This window comes from Strongylocentrotus purpuratus, unplaced genomic scaffold (genome assembly GCF_000002235.5).
Source record: "Strongylocentrotus purpuratus isolate Spur 01 unplaced genomic scaffold, Spur_5.0 spur5_scaffold_10, whole genome shotgun sequence".
Taxonomy (NCBI): domain Eukaryota; kingdom Metazoa; phylum Echinodermata; class Echinoidea; order Camarodonta; family Strongylocentrotidae; genus Strongylocentrotus; species Strongylocentrotus purpuratus.
This window is the reverse complement of record NW_022145595.1, coordinates 11000147-11019338: the sequence shown is the minus strand read 5'-3', so window position 1 is coordinate 11019338 and position 19192 is coordinate 11000147. Positions and strand designations below refer to the sequence as shown.

General features: G+C 35.5%; 1 protein-coding gene across 4 annotated transcripts in view; it reads left to right on the top strand.

Moving 5' to 3' along the window:
* Positions 1 to 5347: 5347 nt before the first annotated feature.
* Positions 5348 to 19192, top strand: part of LOC575472 — a 35126-nt gene continuing 21281 nt past the window's right edge. Inside the window, exons 1-2 of one of the 4 annotated variants that reach the window (XM_775871.5) lie at positions 5348 to 5505; positions 17122 to 17579. In XM_775871.5, the coding sequence (XP_780964.3) occupies positions 17153 to 17579 (427 nt within the window). In that variant the 5' untranslated portion in view covers positions 5348 to 5505; positions 17122 to 17152. Of the gene's footprint in view, positions 5506 to 13159; positions 14877 to 16471; positions 17580 to 19192 lie in introns of those variants that run through there. The other 3 variants (XM_003723572.3, XM_003723573.3, XM_030979471.1) reach the window with 3 other exon arrangements.

Below are 19192 nucleotides of genomic sequence, written 5' to 3'. Positions count from 1 at the left end.
GGTGATTTTCAAACGAGTAATTGTCCTGATACGCTTGTGAATAATTTTTTTGTCCAAAAAGTTGTTAAAATGTCTTAACTTTATGGATTCACCAATAATAAAACTGTGATCCATTCATGAAGAAATTTCTATTCATATCATTATTTTGTCTTCTTCAATGATTTGGTACTATTTGCAGCGACTTCATCATAACTATACCAGTATTGAAGAAAAATGGTAAGTTCATGAAAGGAAAAACGCAAAGCCCGGGAATTCACATTAATTTGTGATCACAATGACGTATAGGCTTCCGATCGGAGGAAGGCAGTCCCTCCTCTTCTGGTACAAAGTTCGTCTTCTATTGATACCAAAAGAGAACAATTATAGAAAGTTATTTTTATATGATGACAGGAAGGAAAGCCTAACTTTCCTTTCTAGAGGAGTTTTTTAAAACACTTTTTACTTAAATTTTGAATCACTTTTGTTGTTGTTGTTGTTTGTAAATATTATAACATGTGAAAATGATATAATAATTTGACCTAAAAAAAATGAGCTGGGAATGGTTTATCAACTCTCCCGCTTCTCTCTCTCTCTCTCTCTCTCCCTCTCTTTCTCTTCTTTTTGGCCCATGTACCATAAAAACGTTACGACTTATCGTATGTTCTTTAATCAATCCTAACTTTACATAGGAATTTAAGAATACTTTTATATTACAAATAGATGAAATGCAAGATAAGATGGTAATAATTTCAATCTGGATTGCAACGAGAATTAAAATACAATAGATTGGTTGTTATTTTTCTCGCAACAAAGCACCATCCACCAATCGTGCTCGCCTTTACAACCTTTTATCGAACCTTTTTAAGCAAAGGCAGCTTTCTATTCGATCTTGATCTTGATTGGTTGCTTTAAACCACGTGCTATTTATATGACTTGACAATGCATATGACGAGATATTTTGATATGACATCACACGGCACGTGAACAGCTTTTAGAACAGAACGTCCAAATAGAAACTGTTATAGATATTATGTCATGACGTCACATTCGTAGCAAAGGTTGGGAATTAATCTCCTTGATAAATAGAGAAAACCAGTATCGGGCATATACACAATATAAAATTGATATCGCAACGAATTCACATTGGCATCGTCTGCTCCGTGAACAAAGTTGTTGTGTTTTCGTGACGTCAAATTGTGATAGACTTATTTCTTCTATTATAGATCGAGATGAAATAATTTAAAAATGATATCACTTAATTTTTCCATTTTAATTTTCTGAAAATAACAAACACACATAACAACAATGTTAAGAAAGGTAACATTTTCAAGTTTCAATTCTTTTGAATTGCATGGAAGGACAAATGTTGGCTAATCCTTATACTTTTAAACATTTGAAAGTTTTGGAATCAAACTTAGGTTTATCGAGACCACATCTTAGTTTACTTTTTGTTTACACCACGATGCATTTCCCTTGGAACAACGATTACGAAATGGTAATTGACGATTTCCTAAAATGCCTCTTCGACTTGGATATACATGTTTGTACGGGCAACGAGGTCAACGACTACGAGAGTGAGAAGGTGGTTGAAAATGATTTTCTCTCAGACCTGGCAGACACGACCGCGTCCAACGTTGAAAGCAGAGACGAGAACGGGTAAGTCGCAAATTATGTCAACAAGTTTCAAGAAGGAAAACAAAATCTATTAGTGACGTTTTTGTTTTATTATCTTTCCATTCAGAATACTAGGAATGACACATTATACATGAGTTTAAAAAAAAGCAACACATTTTTTTTTTCTACTTCTTCAGCCGTAACTATGTTGTACTGTTGTACAATAATATTTAATAGCAAGAAATTTTTAAAGCTCCTAAATTGGCAACGCGGTGTAAAATAAATCACTATTTTCATGTACAAATTGGAACTCTTTTGGATAAAATTTTGCAATCTCTTTCACATTGATTCATTCAATAAACTTATTTATTCTTCAAACTATATGAAGGAATGTAAAATGAGATTAATTACTGCCAATTTGAGGAGAGAAAAATGATTAATTTAGAAGAAAAAAAAAACAATTCAGAACTGCTATAGATTAATCCGCTCTTTTAGGCAGAATAACTTTGTTTGGAGTTGAATCCTCTTCTCATGTAGCTTGATTTACTCCGAAGTAGTAAAGACTGAGTTTCTCTTTTGAGAGTGGTTTTGTACCCCTAAACCAAGTCAACCCTATAACGACTCTCCAAATTTTGAATTGTTACGATTTATTTTGCTGATTATACGATTGACGTTTTAACGAAATATACTTCTGAAAATAAACCTTTGAGGGCTTACAATTTTTCGTCAATCAAATTGTTCACAGATGATGTCATTATGCTTCAAATATAAACGCATACAGGATTGTTACAAAGGAAAAAAATAAAATGAATAGCATGTATAGAAAAGACTTGAGGTATAGTCAAATAAACGACGACTGATCTTTACCCCGGAACTTTTTTTAAAGGTCAACCTTTTTTCTATCAGCAATTCCAAACCTGGCACGGAACTCTTAAATCATTAAATTTACCCCGAAAAAAAGTATCATCAATGTTATATTTGGTATATCATTAATTCTCTAGCAATATCGCTCGTTTATAGAGAGGTGTGGAGGTAGTGAGTGTCCCCCTTCTCCACCCCCCCCCCTCTCTCTCTCTCTCTCTCTCTCTCTCTCTCTCATACACACGCACTCCTTATATTTGTTTATTTCGTAGCCTTAGGCTTATCACCCGCTCACCATCGTCATACTAATGCATCTTAGATTGTGAAGTATTTTCCAGATCAAGCAAGTAGGCATCATAATTCGTTATAGGCCTAGGTAACTTATGGTGCGACTGAACATTCCGTTTTGTCTCCTTGAAGCATAACATGTCTCTTTAAAACTTTAACCCAATAATGCTCACCCTGCCGTTCCATAAAAACACAATAGGACAGACCGTGCACGAGTTCACACAATTAATATTTACTTTTGTCCAATATTCCATGTTGCACTGCATGAATAAATAGCTTTGCCGATCCCACCACGGCAGAAGACACGAAATTACCCAGCCGGAAAAAAAAGTGCGATGGGCATTTGCATCTCAATGTAAATGAATTTCTGAATGTTCAGCTTCCGCTTTTTCCGAACTATTCAAATGTACATTTGTATGAACATTATATCCCCCCCCCCCCCCCCCTGGAATTTCCGGTTTACCTCGATGCAGCTTTCGGAAAACCCTGTATGGCCTACATTATTTTGTTTCATTTAGTATAACTCCGTGTAGCCCACCTCTCTCTCTCTTTCCCTACCCCGTTCTCTTTCTGCATGTGTCCCATATTTGTTTACCCCCCCCCCCCCCCTCTTCTCACTGGCTCACCGACTTATGAATTTCCCGTTCTCTCTTCTTTCAATTTAATAAGTTTATTCTCTTTAGTAAAAAATACACCTCTCTGAAAGTCTCTTGTCTGTCCATTCTCTATTTCTCATTTTGGATTTACTTATGAATACAGTCATAATTGGCAAATTGTAGAATTTTGGGTACTGCATAACAAAAGTAAACACACTGATGATATAAACACAATTACGCATTGGACTTCTTCCAATATCAAGATAACGGAATTTGATATTTCCTGTCGTCACTTCACTATACCAGTATAGGAAAACAGCATTTAGTAATTAATTGGCAAAATTGTTTTTCCAAAGTACACTAGTATAGGAAAACAGTAACAATTTACCAGTAAATGAGCATAAAATTGCTTCACTTAATCTGGATTTATCAACATTCCTAGACCTACATACCAAAGCTTTTAAAAAATCTGATTTCCTTTGAAATATATATATATATATATATATATATAATATATATAATATATAATATATAATTATATAATATATAATATATAATATATATAATATATATATAATATATATATTTTTGTTATACTGCGAAAGGAAAAGAGAGATATTAAAAGGGAGAACAGCAAAGGGGAGCTTTGATATAAGCTATGCAACCATTATTTTTTCATTTCCTTTCGCATTGTATTTATTTCTACGAGAGTTTCCAAAGCTGTTGTACATAGATGTTTATTTCTTCGCAAGTTCATGTATAATCTGTGTACACACGCATTTTTTTTCTCTGTCGTCGCGTTAGTTACTGCATTGGAACTATTTTGCAACATTTTAATATACATCGGCGCTTCAAAGCATACTGTATCACCAGAGTCTTAAATGAAATAAAATAAATGACTCTACAGCATTTGCAAATGCGTCTTCTCTTGCCAATAATAATAATCATTTATTCACTGTCGAAATTATTAGTGTAGTATTAGAATCATACAAGTACCTCTGAGTGACTCCTTTTTTCGCGTATCAATTAAAGCCCAGAAAAAATAATAAAACGAAACCCTGGACAGAGGTTTTGGAAGTAGGGGCCTATAGGCAACAGGTAATAGTGACACCCACGGTGACAAGTCGAATACAGATTCGTGTAACTACTAGTAAACTTAATGTAGGCCTAAAAATGATGGAGTGCAAAGTGCATCCTAAAATTAACCCTAGATTAAAATAGATTATGGAAGGAATGCTTGCAACTAAAGAGTTACAGTGACTTGGAAGCAATGCTCATTGCCTTTCTGTACATTTGTACATTTCAAATGGAGTGAAGAATGTACAATTTTCCTTTCAAATCAGCACAGGTAGATTAAAATTCCGGATGGTATTTCATCAAGTTTGACTGGAAGATATATTTAGTCTATTCATTGCGACCACCCTTTCTGACAGCTATTATGACGTTTCGCAAGAGCTGAATAACTTTTTATTGATCTGCTGATTTCTAATGGCTTCGTCAAACAGAGCTTTTATGTTAGCGAAGCGAAGGTCCTATAGAAAACGCACACTGTATGCCGCCGGTGATAATACAACGCAGATAGCACACAGCCAGCTGGAAGGTCGATGGAGAATAGCGAAAAAAGTTCATTCATAATTCCGCAACCCCATATATGGGACAATGCTATTTGCATAACAAGCAGTAAGCCAATAGAGCGAATGCACCCCGCTGAGCGCCTATTATGACGTTTGATCACATGACAAACTTCATTCATTACGACTTCCTGGTAATCCGGAAGAGCGGAACCGATCCACCACCGTATATGGGCACAGTTTCCGGTCTGCAGCCAATCAGCGTGGATCAAGTATCGATATTCACAAGCTATCTTCGTTCTCACGGAAATCCTGTGCTGTGATTGGGCGTTTATATTTAGCAGCGGGTTTTACCAGAAAGGTGGGCGCGGCGTAAGTTTTGATGGACAGCGCAACGTATAATCTTTCAAGGATATTTTCAAGTAGCGGCGATGCATCGGTATATATAAACCAGCTGACTCTGGCTGACTCACGGTTGTGGTTTTAGCGAGACGAGGCAGATAGCTTGGTGCCCGATCCGCTTGCTTGTGACTTGTTGCATGCCCTAAAGTCAGTGGATATTTGGAAAAGTTTAGAGAAAACTGGGAATAAACTTGGTAAGTGAACCAAAAGTCTCTTTATGAACATCCTTCTTTTTCACTACAGTATGAATTGATTATTAATTATTTTTAGTCTGTCCAACTTATTTATCTGCTGGAACATGTAGGTAGTTGCTCTCGAGAATTTCATTCATAAAAAAGATGAAAAACGTGGGCGGGTCTTACAGGTAGCACAGCTCAGCTGATGCTCGTAATAGATTATGGAGGTAGTTCGTAGTTTAGCATATAGTTGCCGTGTAGTTTATCACCGAAACTACTGATGGAGGTGAAACCACTTGTAATTTGCTTGGTAGAGAATGTGATATCAGTGGAGTTTGAACTTGTAAGTCTCTTCATTTGTAAATCAGAACACTCTGTATCTGTGTTTCGCGTTCATTTAATTAGCAATTCATTACTCAATGAAACGATGCGTTCGTGAAAAGAAAATGATATTAATCGTCTTCCTCAAATCTGCTATAACATAAAGTCGGCCCATAAATTGTTAAATTGTTCACCTGACCTATCAACGGTGATACACCATTTAAGAATGGTCCTGCCACTACATGCGAATCCATGATAATAGTTAAGCTTCTAAATATTTGAGTGTAATGAAATAATTAGCATTTAGCCCCAGATATATATAATGCTATTATATTTCCTACGATCTATGTTAGTATTACATGCGTCCAAGTCTATATTTGTCATGTTTTGAATAGTTTAGCAACCATTGTTGAGTGTAATTATATGCCCTATTATGAGCATTTTTAAAGTTATTGTCTTCCGATGTACTTTCTTGTTCATATGACTTTGTTGTGATTACACATTTCGATGGGCAATTCTGTTTCTTATTGTGTGCAAATGTTAAATAATTTTCGAAAGTTATTGTTTGTAACGTAAGATAGTAGCTCTAACCGTGATGTCTGTGTAATGATGCGATGTAAGGTATATGATGTCATGATGGTCTTGGTATAGTGTTATATTTTGCTGTACGGTTACACACTTTGTATGGGCCTACAAAAGATTTTTTCAACAGGTCCAGTACTTAAATAAGTTAAAGGTACGTAAGCTTATGCCAGAATACATTGTATGGGATAAGCCATACTTTATGTGAGTGTTGAAAATGGTAGAAGTCTATGTTGTACAAACGAGCAGTGGCGTAACAACTGGGGCACGCCACCCCCCCCCCCCCCCCCCCCCTCCAATCCCGGATCGAATGGTCGAAAATAAGAAAGAGAGGGGACGGAGGAGAGGAGAAGATAACTATTCGACCCTTACAAAACTCCATTTGATGCTTCGGTTTGTGTTTTATCCACCTCGTAATATCAATGCCCCCCTCCCCCCCCCCCCCCCGATCCGAAACTAGCGCCTCCTATTAGAGTCCTATATCACCGGACATAAGCTATACGCTACTGTGACCTTGTTCGAATTATTAGTTATGAATCTGAATCGGTGTTTGTGTTTATTGTCATATACATGTATAAATATGGATTAGTGTCTGTGATAACATTGCGACATCATCACTATTGCTAGTTGCGAAGTATAAAGAAAATACAGAGGCAAACACAAAGTAGAAGTGGTTGGGGTGTGGTCATGAGAAGCATATAAATAAAAGATTCTCACTTAGATCAGACGAAACTTTAAAAAAAGTAACACTGAGTGAAAATGGCGCAATAATTGTTATCAGCCAAATGATTTAAATGTGAAACGTAGTTCGGCTGTATGACGAAATGAATCTAATTGGGTCATCATTAATACGTGTTCTAATCCATTGCAAGATTTTCAACCATTTTTGTTCATGGTGCACGTTTATTAGTTGCTGATCTAAACATGCCATTCAATTGTACTACAGTCTAAAAAACATACACAAATAAAGAGTAAATAAATAAAAATAGTAACATGCGAAGGTTTATCCCGAATTATTTGCATAGTGTACCATTTGACGATGTTGTAAACAAACTATTTTAAAATGGTTTTCCACAAACTAGGAGGAAGTTCACGATATAAATATTGTCGAGTTGACTTTTTACATAAATTTGTTAAGACCTGTAAACAAGGATAAGTAAAAGTGTACTTTTACGGTGTATTTGCGCCCACTCCAACTTTAAATTATGGAAAGGTGTATTGACATGTGAGTTATTAGGAAAAGGGCGCGTCAATGTTTCAGGGGTATGTCGAACGTACACTACACAAAATCCCCCTGCGATCCGATTTTCGCAGAAATGACAATTTTTTTTTTTTTTTTAATTTGAAATTAGAAATTAGAAAATTAGAAAAAGAAAGAGAGACATCAAATATGATAAAAATTGTGGATTACGTGCGAAATGCAGTAAATTCCTGTACGCACTGCTACACCAAGTACAATGAATTACAATGCCCCAATAAATCACAATTCCAATTTCATTTGTATAAATCATACAATGGCCCAGTAGCCAGGGTATTCTCAGAATGCGCAGCGCCCCCTCGTGGTGGTACCAAGAATGCCCCTTGCACTGCCACAATCGTTGCGTGGCCATTGGTTTTGAAAAATCATACTGAAAGTAAATAGACGTATTCATAATATTGTTGACGCCGAATACTTTTGATATTTTCAACGAAAAGGAAGCTAAGTTGATAGTTATTCTTAAAATCTGAGGCTTTGTAAGCATAGATTCTGAACAGCAGTTCATCATTATTATTGATGACCAGATTATATCTCTTAGATTTTATGTGAAACTGTTCCAGTACATAAAATATATTCAAGCCTGTTCCAGGGAATACGAGGCTGCATATGTGAGAGCCCAACTTTGGGGCTGCGTTCATTTTAAGCACAATAAGGTCTACAAATGTTTGACATTGCTACGAAATTGAAGACAAAATTAAAGTGAATAACCTTATGCCTTCGGTATTCACTTGTGGCCGTATAACTTTGACAAAAATAAATGACTACATTTTTATCCTGTCGTTATGTTCATGGAACAAGAAAAAATCTTGAAATTATTCCCTTCTATTCTTTATTATAACTCAAATACATGAAAGATACAGGGCTGAAATATTATTATCATTATGATAGTTATTATTATTATTATTATTATTATTATTATTGTTATTGTTATTATTTTATTTGGCAATAAAGAAAATACTTATGAATTGAGATAAAGGACAATTGAGCAAGTATATTTAAAAAGTACTGATTATGCACCCAATGGAACGCCATTAACAGACCGAAAAGGTTAACCTAACAACTGTGGCAAAAAGCCTTCTGTCCCAGCTCTAGTGGTAGTAAACATAAAGGACAGGATTTGACCATCAAAGGTAAATGGTAAATAAAATACCTGAATATAACAACCGTTTGCCTTCCCGTTCCTAACATGCCATAAACAGTCAAACTGTCTGTGTAATCAATGCCATACTAGCTTATGTTGACTATTTAATTATTAGATTTTTTGTCTTCTTCATGCCTTTTCCCAAAATTACAAACTAATTGCAACATAAATCATGATGATAAAAAAATTCTTTGATTAATTCATCGTCAACATTAAGTACTTACATTGTATTGCTAACGTAAGGTAATCAAGGAGAATTATTACCACATAAGCTAAGCTTAAAGGCGTGGTAAGCCTTTATACAGCTCAATGATTCCTACAGAAAAATAATAATGTTGGGGATGGGAGTGAAAACTGTAAATAGATAATTCATTATTTTCTTTGAATATTATTCCTAGGTTCAAGAGTAATTGCTCTTTTAACCTTTCAGAACTCAATACTTTGATATTCGTATACATTCAAGACTTTATCCTTGCGAAAAAAGTCGCAAAAAGTAGGCCGGGTAGTATTATTATTTTTCTCGCTGGAATTTATCTTATTCAAACTGTGCAATCTTTGTAATATTTCTGCACGAAAATTCATTTACAGACCATCCGATTCACTTCACTAGGTTTATAGAATGGCAAGGACAAGGATAATATTCAATCTTTTTAAAGCTATCCATTGGTTACTCATGGTGAATGGCGAAGAAGAATACGGAGACCCGCAGAAACGGTCAGATAATTATAGGTTAGGCAAATACACGTATGCACGAGCAACTATGGGTTAACTGTGGTACAATTAAATTTCAGTGAATTGTCGCATTGATCAGACAAAATAGACATATTTTCTTTATGTAAATATAATTTTGTATAGACTAATAAGTTTCTGTCTTTCCAAGTAGAGAGGCCTCGAATTCTAATATGTTTCTGCATGGGTACTTTGGCATTTTAGAAGAGTATACCGGAACTAGATACAAAAATATTTACACTGCTCCAAATAATTTGTATGAACCCGGTCGGCCTTTTTTTAAACAATATACATGGTACATACATTGCAATAAATAATGTTTAAACAATTTTGAACAATTAGATTACGAAATTGGAAAGTGTGAACCATTTCAATTACCAAATATTTTTGTTATAGTTTAAACCTCAAATTTACAAAACATTTCTTTTTCAGTTGTATTCATTTGATTGCAGTGTGTATTGTTGTTTGCAGTACTTATCCGATGTCAATTGAAAATTTAAGTTCGGATGTAAATTACGTAAAACATGGAATAAGTTTGTAATTAAAACATTCTAATACCGGGTTGTCCATGGACAAACTGTTAAGAAAGATATATATATATTTCACATCTTATTTACGTTATTTCTTGGTCATGCCAAATGTAGCTACTTTATTTCTATGAACATGGCAATGATAAAATGGAAATGCTGTAAACTGAACTGGCTTTATTAGGTGTGAAGTTATTTTACTTCCTTGCCCGTCGTTGCAGGAACTCTCATTTAAATTAAAAAATCATACAAATATAAAGGAATAATTCTGTACCATTCCCCCATGAAATGTGATAATTTGATGACATAAAACCTGGGAGTGGAGAATGTGCATACATTGTGTGCGGGTAAGACTGAATCTGATGATCGGGGTAATATCTGTAAAGCGCTTAGACACATCGTCTTATCAATGTTTTGGGCGCTATGTAAAAGCGGAATATTATTATTATTATTATTATTAAGACAAGATTTTGTTCATAGTGGCAAAATGAATATGTACATACCTTTCTGGAAAGGGCTTCAGATTGATCCTGGCGAGAAAGAAAACTTGTTTCTGCTCTTATTATTCTTTTTCATAAAGTGGCAAACTAGGTCAGGTAATGGCGGCTCGGAAAAACAGTAATAATGACAATCCAAAATCGTCTCAACCTTTCTAGGAAAACCAGAAATCGTGAATGCAGTACCAAAAGCGCATCGACTATTGTGCAGACTTTACAATAGCTTTATCCAAAATAAAATATTCCATATAATTATGAATATAGGTAGTATCATAAGGTTTATGCTTATTGCCCTAGATGATATTCGTCGAAATTATAAACTTGGCTAATCAGGGGAAAGGTAAAAACGTGACACAAATATAGACATCATTATTTCTAAGAAATTGTATTACTTTTGTAAATTGTCAATGTGAAAATCAAAGTGAGACTTGACTGATCATCCCAAATGCCTTTTTGCCTTAATTCAAAGTACAGATGTAAACTCGAGGGTAATTCTTAAAATATATAACAGAAATAAAATATGCAGAGTTCAGGTGCCTATAGGAACACGCATCTGCCTTACATTCATTCAAATATTAATTTTCCTTCCCTTTTCATTATTATATTATTGAGTCATTCCTCTGAATTATTACGATTTTGAGGTAGGTTAAAATATCGGGGGAAAACAACCTATGCAACATATTAAAACGAACAGCTAACATCATTATACATTTATTAACGGTAGAATATAGGAAATATAAATCATCATATTTGTAATAGTAAAGAAGAAAACTTTGATTAAAAAAATGAAAGTACTTCGTTGAATCATTTAAGAGGCACTTTAAAACATATTTATTGTGTTTACTATGCTAAAAGCTAAAAGGAAGAGAGACCAATTTTTCAAAATGGCAGATTAACACTTTTAAATGTCAGATTCAACCTCTTTAGTATTGGATCCAGCATGTTCACATTGTTGTATTAAAAAGTGGTTACTTCTCGGCCCTTTTAATGAAGATTTAATCTTCTAGTTTTTAGATGATAAATTGGGTTTGTGAGGCGCATAGATAAATTGTTAATTTGAAATGGCACCATGAAAACAACCATCATTTTTATGAATTTTGGATGGACAGAATAATTCAAATCGATAAAAGTGCAATCGGAATGGAATTATACTCATACTTATCGCAAAGGTTACATGCGTAACGGTTTTCAACGAAATATTACTTAAAGTTGATTGCTGTACGTTTGTAATTGTCCTTCTACAAATTTAAGAGGCAACTTAATTCACTCGTAAAAATTCAAATACTTGCGAACGTTCAAATCGGCCTGGACAGTTTTCCCACTGAATCAAAGTGTAAGTTTTGTAGTTCTTGATAATGACTTCTGTTTTCCCCACTATCCAAGATGAAATTTGCAGTAATTCGTCCCTATTTTCACGAAGTGACGGTAGTGAATGAAAATCGCATAAATTTGCGTGTGGATTTTCCTCACTATAGTGAGAACAAGAACGAATTGATAAAACACATTGATATGTTCAATTTTTATTAACTTATACTTTATTAATTTTAGAGACCAAGCAACTTCCCAAGCCATGTGACCAAGTACGGGCTACAAATGGTCGATTCGGTATGAATTATTGTTTTTGTTGTAAATCATGAGACAAGCAAAATGCGTGGGTGTCTAACAGAAAATCAACAACTTTCCATAAAGATTACCCGGTATTTCCCCAAAGAAGGTGAAATAAAACCCTCGAAAATGAAAGGAGTGCACTTTTAATCAACCTGTGGAAATTTTGTCAGCTTTTCCCATGTTTTTCACTCACATCACGAGGAGAAAACATTCTCAACAACAACATTACAACAAAAACAAAAAAAATTGTGCCGATTTCTGCTCCATCCGGGTCATTGGAACATCACGATGCAATGACGACTGGTGATAATGCATACCTAATTATTTCAGTATAAATATGGATCGAAATAATTTGAGTTACATACCAGTGAAAGTTGATGGCGAGATTTTGCGGCTCTTGCAAGGACCTGGTGGAATTGATTGATTGTTAGTCCTGGGATCTTACACAATTTTGTTTGAAATAAACAGTTTTGATTCGATTTGAATTCATATTGGATCATGGACCTTTGTAATAATTTTGATATGTTATATAACTATCAGCCAGGGGATGGAATGCTGACGTCACAAATAAACTTGTAAGTTTCAAATTATTATGTAATATATTTGTTTACATCAATTGCTAATAATTTTTGTTCCCAATTTTTTCACGCAATCAACTCAAAGTTATCCTTTGTGATTAGTAATACCAAGGTGTTACTAGCCATAATAATAATAATAATAACTCATTGGCTTCGATTATTTCTTATGCTAATTATGATGCTTTTGTGATTATGTAAGTCTGATTTGTATCATTGTATCTTTGAATGTATACCTAAAAAAATCCTCTGATGAGGCAAAGAGAAAAAATCTCCTTGGTAATACTGCACCCTTGTCAAAAGGCAAACTGATTTCAAACCGCCAGAATTGAAAAAGCTAGAGAATTATTTTTGTAAGGTATATCGGGGCTCACAGTCCATTTTGTATAAGTGCGTTCAAGGCAAATGTAATTATGCAAGTTTATAGATAGGGGGACATTCTTAGATTCACTCTTATATTTACAAGTATGCTTGGTATGCAAGGTATTTGTCACTTTCATTTAGTTCAATACAGAAATGTGGGTTCATTTAAATGAGAACATGGCATTTGCGTAGTAACCTCCCAGCTATCACTATACCATAGTAGTGGTTAGAGATATTTATGCATACTGGGTTCCATCCAAGTATTGGAAAGTGAAGATCTGGTTATTACATAATTACATTACTACGTAATGCAGTGAAATTGAAATATTGTAATATATGTATGTATATGGTCATAAACAAAACAAAAGAAAGTACACCCTTGTCCTATTGAGTTCCATACATGGGCATAAGGACCCGAAAAGGAAACAAAACAAATATATCATGACTGGTAGAGATCTTAGCAAACACACTTTCTGTTTCAAGTTTGAATCTCGAGCCCAATCAAACAAAGAGAATCATTTTTTTGTCCACCACCCAGCAGAATAAAGAAGCATTTTGCAGCCATGAACACTCGTGATTCTTTCGATTTCGCGGCCGATTCGTCATCGCCGTAATTGAGCGGCCATCTTGGATTTTGGTCATCTCGAACATGACAAAGCAGATGGTTGGTTTTTCAGTGATTCATCAGTCGTCGGACTGCTAACACGTGTATAGTTCTCCTCTCTTCTTCCTTGACTTGGTGTTCATGTGGTCTCTACTTCTTTGAATCAAGCGGAATGTAGGATTTTAGAGCTGACAATCGCGAAATAGGACATGATTTGAGCGATGACAAATTTGTTCGCCTTTCTCGTCAACCAAGCAGATTGTTACTTTAGCCGTCGAGCGATAAAACAGTTCAACTTGTCTTCATCAATTATTTGACTTTGGATATGATTGGCATTGCCGATTCAATATTTCAAACAAAGCTTCAGAATTAATCACTTTCATTTCATATGTTGAATTCAAAATGGAGCCCTTTGGGTCTTGCCCTTGTTAGCGCTGTTCACTGAGTGATCACGTGATTCGATGAGCGCCGAATAATTTTCATGGCTCCTTCGGCGAGTGAATGAATACTTGGACTTGGACCGAAATTGGACTTACCGACGTTAGATGTTTGACCAATTTAGATGAACGAAATGAACAATATGGCCACCTTCTCTTCTGGACAAAAGATATTTCATGCACTTGATTTTCTGTTAGTGAACGAGCGTCAACAATTTGTGAGCGGGCTAATTATAAACGGCGATGTCGTCTCATGGAATAACATTCGTTGACGAACAATTTGTGACATGATGAAAACTATTTCTCATACTTAGATATTTGAAATTATAGTGAAGGTTCCCCGAAGTGAAAGGCGACTCTTCGTTGACCAAACATGAGCGATTGGTAAAGATCGGCGGCCTTCGAGACTTTTCGTCACCACTCGGCAACTTGGTTCACATCGTCTGCTTTTCCGACGTCCACTCTCGAACAGCAACAAAAACACAATCTTGTCTCAGATATTTCCTTACTCGAGCATATTATCCTACTAATTTCTAATTTCCCAACCAATAATGTGAACTTGGAGCACGATGGATGTATTTCTTCAGTTCACTGGTGTACCTTCTTTGGAGTTTTAAAGCGCCGTTCGATCCACGACTTTCTTTCCTGGTTGGAAGGCGCGGTGGCTTTGGTGGCTTGACAGAACGACAGTATTTTGTTCCTTGCTGTGTGACTGTGAGGCAAAATGCAGGAATACAACACAACGAGGTACGTGCAAACCACAACCACAAGGACCGCCATTTTGAGAAGTTTGCTATGTTTCTCGTCTTTATGTGTAGTGTCTTTGTGTATTTCCTAGAACAAATGGTTTCCCTGAAGAATGCACGTCATGTTCGGTTGGTTCGACTTCAAAGGAAATGTCATTTGTGCCACCAAACATCTGCTGATAACAAACTATGTTTGCGTGATGTATCTTGAATTATGAAGCTTTGTTCGAAACCTCGTCATATTCATCATGCTCTTTTATATTAATGATTTTATGTATGTATTATCACTCTTGTCACCATTTATCTCATATAGAATTAAGTTGTAATACAGGTGTATGTGTTCTCATACCACTGCCGTTTAAAGCACTTGACTGTTGTGACTATGTTTTCTAGGTCATACAATAACAATTTATTGTTCTTTAGTTACAATACATTTCTATACTTATTCTAATCAGGAGCATTTAATGATATGCAAACTTTTTTAGTTGAAACTGTATACACAAATATTAATGTTAGATATTTGTGAAATGAAATGCTACATATTCAAACCCCACCATGATATAATACGAGTATACATACGTTTAGTTTTGCTGCAATTTAGCCTACACTATTACAATCAAAAGTGTCTCTAGTCACTTGAACATCAAAAATCATGTTTGAGTTTGTCATGTTTATGACAAATACCTGTTGAATTGGTATACATTCAATTTTGGGGAGTATATAACTTAGAGATAAAAGCTTATTTCGTGGGGCGTTGCAAAAGTTATACTAAGTATTTCAAATTGAAAAGGTATTTATTGCAGTATCATTACATGAGTTTGACTTGGATGTAAGTTGAGTACATCATTGTGATGAAATTGACGTATAATGTCTGAAAATCCTAATGAGGATATCCGAAATATGACACAAGAATGACGAACATTCTAGTTGTGCTTGATAACATAGACAGTCCTACCTAAGACCAGTAAAATAATATCCGGTGTCTTAAAGATTCTTTAATGAAATATGATACAAGAAGTATGCATCCTACATGTTCAGATTCATAATGATAATCATAACAATCATAGCTAAGGTTTGCGCATTGTATGCATCTGTCGAGTTGCATGACTCCATATTTTCGCTATAAATGTTCTCAAACACATTTTAGATAGTACTCACGGTTGAGATTCTAAAGACTCTTCAAGAGAAGATAATTCAATGAAATTAGATAAATTATTGGGAATGATTTCGTCAAAGTAGGGGACAGGACTAAATTAAAGAAATAGAAGGTAGAATTTTTTGCTTGGGTTTCGCAATCTTCATAGGCGTTCACCAAATCTTCTCAGATTTCTTAAAGTTTAACCACAGGTATGTGAACTTGGCGGCCTCTTAAAGTTTACACAGCTTTTCCACCTCTCTTTAAAAAAATGCTGCGTTTCTTTTTCTCCCAAACCTACACACTAGTCACATATCACTGCCTACACACTCATCATCTCTTATTCCATCTCTCTCTCTCTCTCTCTCTCTTTCTAAATGTTTCATATTTTCCTATTTAACTCACTTTCACTTGTGCATGGCGGCCCACCAGCCATGTCATTGCGCATGTGGAGTCCCTTCTATCATTCTTTTGGCCAATCGCCAAGAGGCTCTCGAACTCGCAATGAATTATTGCGAGGCGTGACGATTATTGCTTTAATGTTGCATGTCCGATTGGATGAGCGCCCTGCGTTAACTTTCTCGTTCGGAATGTCGTAGGATATCCAACACGGATTAAACAGTTCTAGGTGGGAGAGTGGGGTGTGGGTGGCGATGATGTGCTCATGACGTCATCAGTTGGTATCTAGGCTGTACTGGTAGAAGCTTTTCGTTTACCGTTGAAGTCCAGAGGTCTATCTATCGAGGAAGAGATACACTATGGGCGTGCGTTTGTGAAGTGAAGATGGTGACGAGACTGCATGGGCTTGACTCACAACTTGAATCACGCATTGCGTTGTCTCACTGATAGTGATAATCCACTAAACTTTCCACTATGGCAGAGACATTTGTTTGATGATTAGTAATGAAATAATCTGATAGTGATTGAGTCATTAAAGATAACCAACACTGAGTAAGTTTGTGATAGCCGAAAGTGATTCGGGCTGCCCGACTGCAGTGCAGTTAACCCCGAGGCAGTTGTATGAAGTTGATGCTCGATTATCACTCTCAGCTGGACGTGTTTTTATTGAGAAATAGTTTAGGATTATGTTTCATATTTCCGTTTACTGCAGGACCGATCGTTTTCCGGCGACTCCTAACGAAATGCCTGGATTGATTATGACACATGTACCGTCAGATCTGTCCCGACGTACTGCATCAAACTTCTCCGAAACGCCACACACTCACACCGGCACCTCGATCAATAGCTCCGCACGCCAGCCTTTCAACGCACCACAGATGACGATCTCCGCGGCTACTCACCCGACGTCGTCGGCAACCGGCCCGTACCATGGCGGTGCCGCGTGTACGATGATGTCGGCATCGTCGTCGAGTCGAATTGTACGACCTGCAGAACGACTTCGGCTACGGGAATGGCTCAGGAAGATGATTGAGACCCAGGCTATTCAGGGATTGCATTGGATTGACAAGGAAAGGCAGATTGTGAAGATCCCGTGGAAACACGCGGCAAGGCACGGGTGGAGTCGGGACAAGGACGCCTGCCTGTTCAGAGCTTGGGCTATCCACACAAGTAAGTTATGATCATTTTCTCGTGATTTTTTTTGAGTGATTGAACGAATAAACATGTAAAATGGCAAATTGAAGTGCTTTATGAATTCATGTACCATAGTGAACGCATCTAGGGGATCCACACAAGTAAGTTGTGATCATTTTCTGGTGATTTTTTTGAGTGATTGAACGAATAAACATGTAAAATGGCAAATTAAAGTGTTTTATGAATACATGTACCATAGGGAACGCATCTTCATACTCTCAATGCAGATGCAGGTACTTAATTCATATCGCAACCATCCATTGACTGAAGTGCAAAATAAGTGTATAATGATTATTATATACATGTTTCTGGAAGTGATGTGTGGTACAGTTAGGTAAAATGTTATGTGTGTGGCATAATCCATTTCTAGTTAAGCAATAACGTGCATGAAACGTTTGTCATATAATATCTAAAACGGAAATAGCTCAATGCATAATTGTTAAATTCCGTATTAAAAAAAAATATATAATTGTCTATCAATGACTATACAAGATGTATTTTAATATTGACTGTAATGAAAGCAGATTTTTGTTTAACTATTTTTCGAGAAAAAAAAATCCAATCATAAAAATATCGGTCAAAATTTGAAGGGAACTTAATTTTGAATTGCAAGATAAAGTAAAAGAAATCATAGCAATAAGAAAAATTTGTTTGTGAACGTTTTGAGAGAGAGAAAAATAACTGACAAACAACAACAAAAATAGAGAGTTATATCCCTGAAAATGAATGTCTTTCTTTTTGATCTTCACAATAAAATTCGCGTCATAGTATATACGGACCTGCTTCATGAAACTAGTTTCAACCGTCAACGAGACTGAATAATGAAAAAGAAATAATAAAGACCATATTTATTATCAATGTTTACCTGTTTAATTTCCTTTTGAAGGCGATAGTGTTCTTATGAAGTGAAACTCAAATGAAGAAAAAAAATCCACCCTTCATTTCAATTAATTAATAAGAAACAAATAAATAACAAAATAGGATATTTCACTTTCGCCTGAAAGCATAGTCAGCAGACAAAACAATAATTAACAATAAATAACATTGGTTCACCCACCCTGTATGAACCGGAAGTAAACGGCAGTGGCACTTCCTCTGTTGGCTGAGAGATCCTCCTTTTCCCAAAGTCATGATTGGGTTTTTCTTCATATTTTCTACATTTTAAAAAGTTGTTTTGGATCACATGGTATGCGTGCTTATGACCACATGATAAAACATCCCATTCCTGTTTATGGACTGGAAAGTTTTGACTCCTGGATTTTTTGGCAAATTAATCTTCTTTCATTTTCATATATATCTATGAATATTAAAAGCCTAATTAGATGACCGACAAAAAAGGACATGAGAACTTCTTCTCATATGTAAAAACAAAACAAAATAAAAAAAAACTAATCGAACGATATCAGATGATTTTGCTTTTTTTGAGTCCGCTCTCGATGAAAAGAAAAGTGTAAGCTCAATATACAGTCCTGTATTTTTAGAGACAATTCGTAGAACTTAGTTTAGAAAGTTGTCCAGTAGTCTTAATTGTTTTTATAAATTAATATTTTGTTTATTTACAACGTAATACTTCTTAATTCCAATTTTGT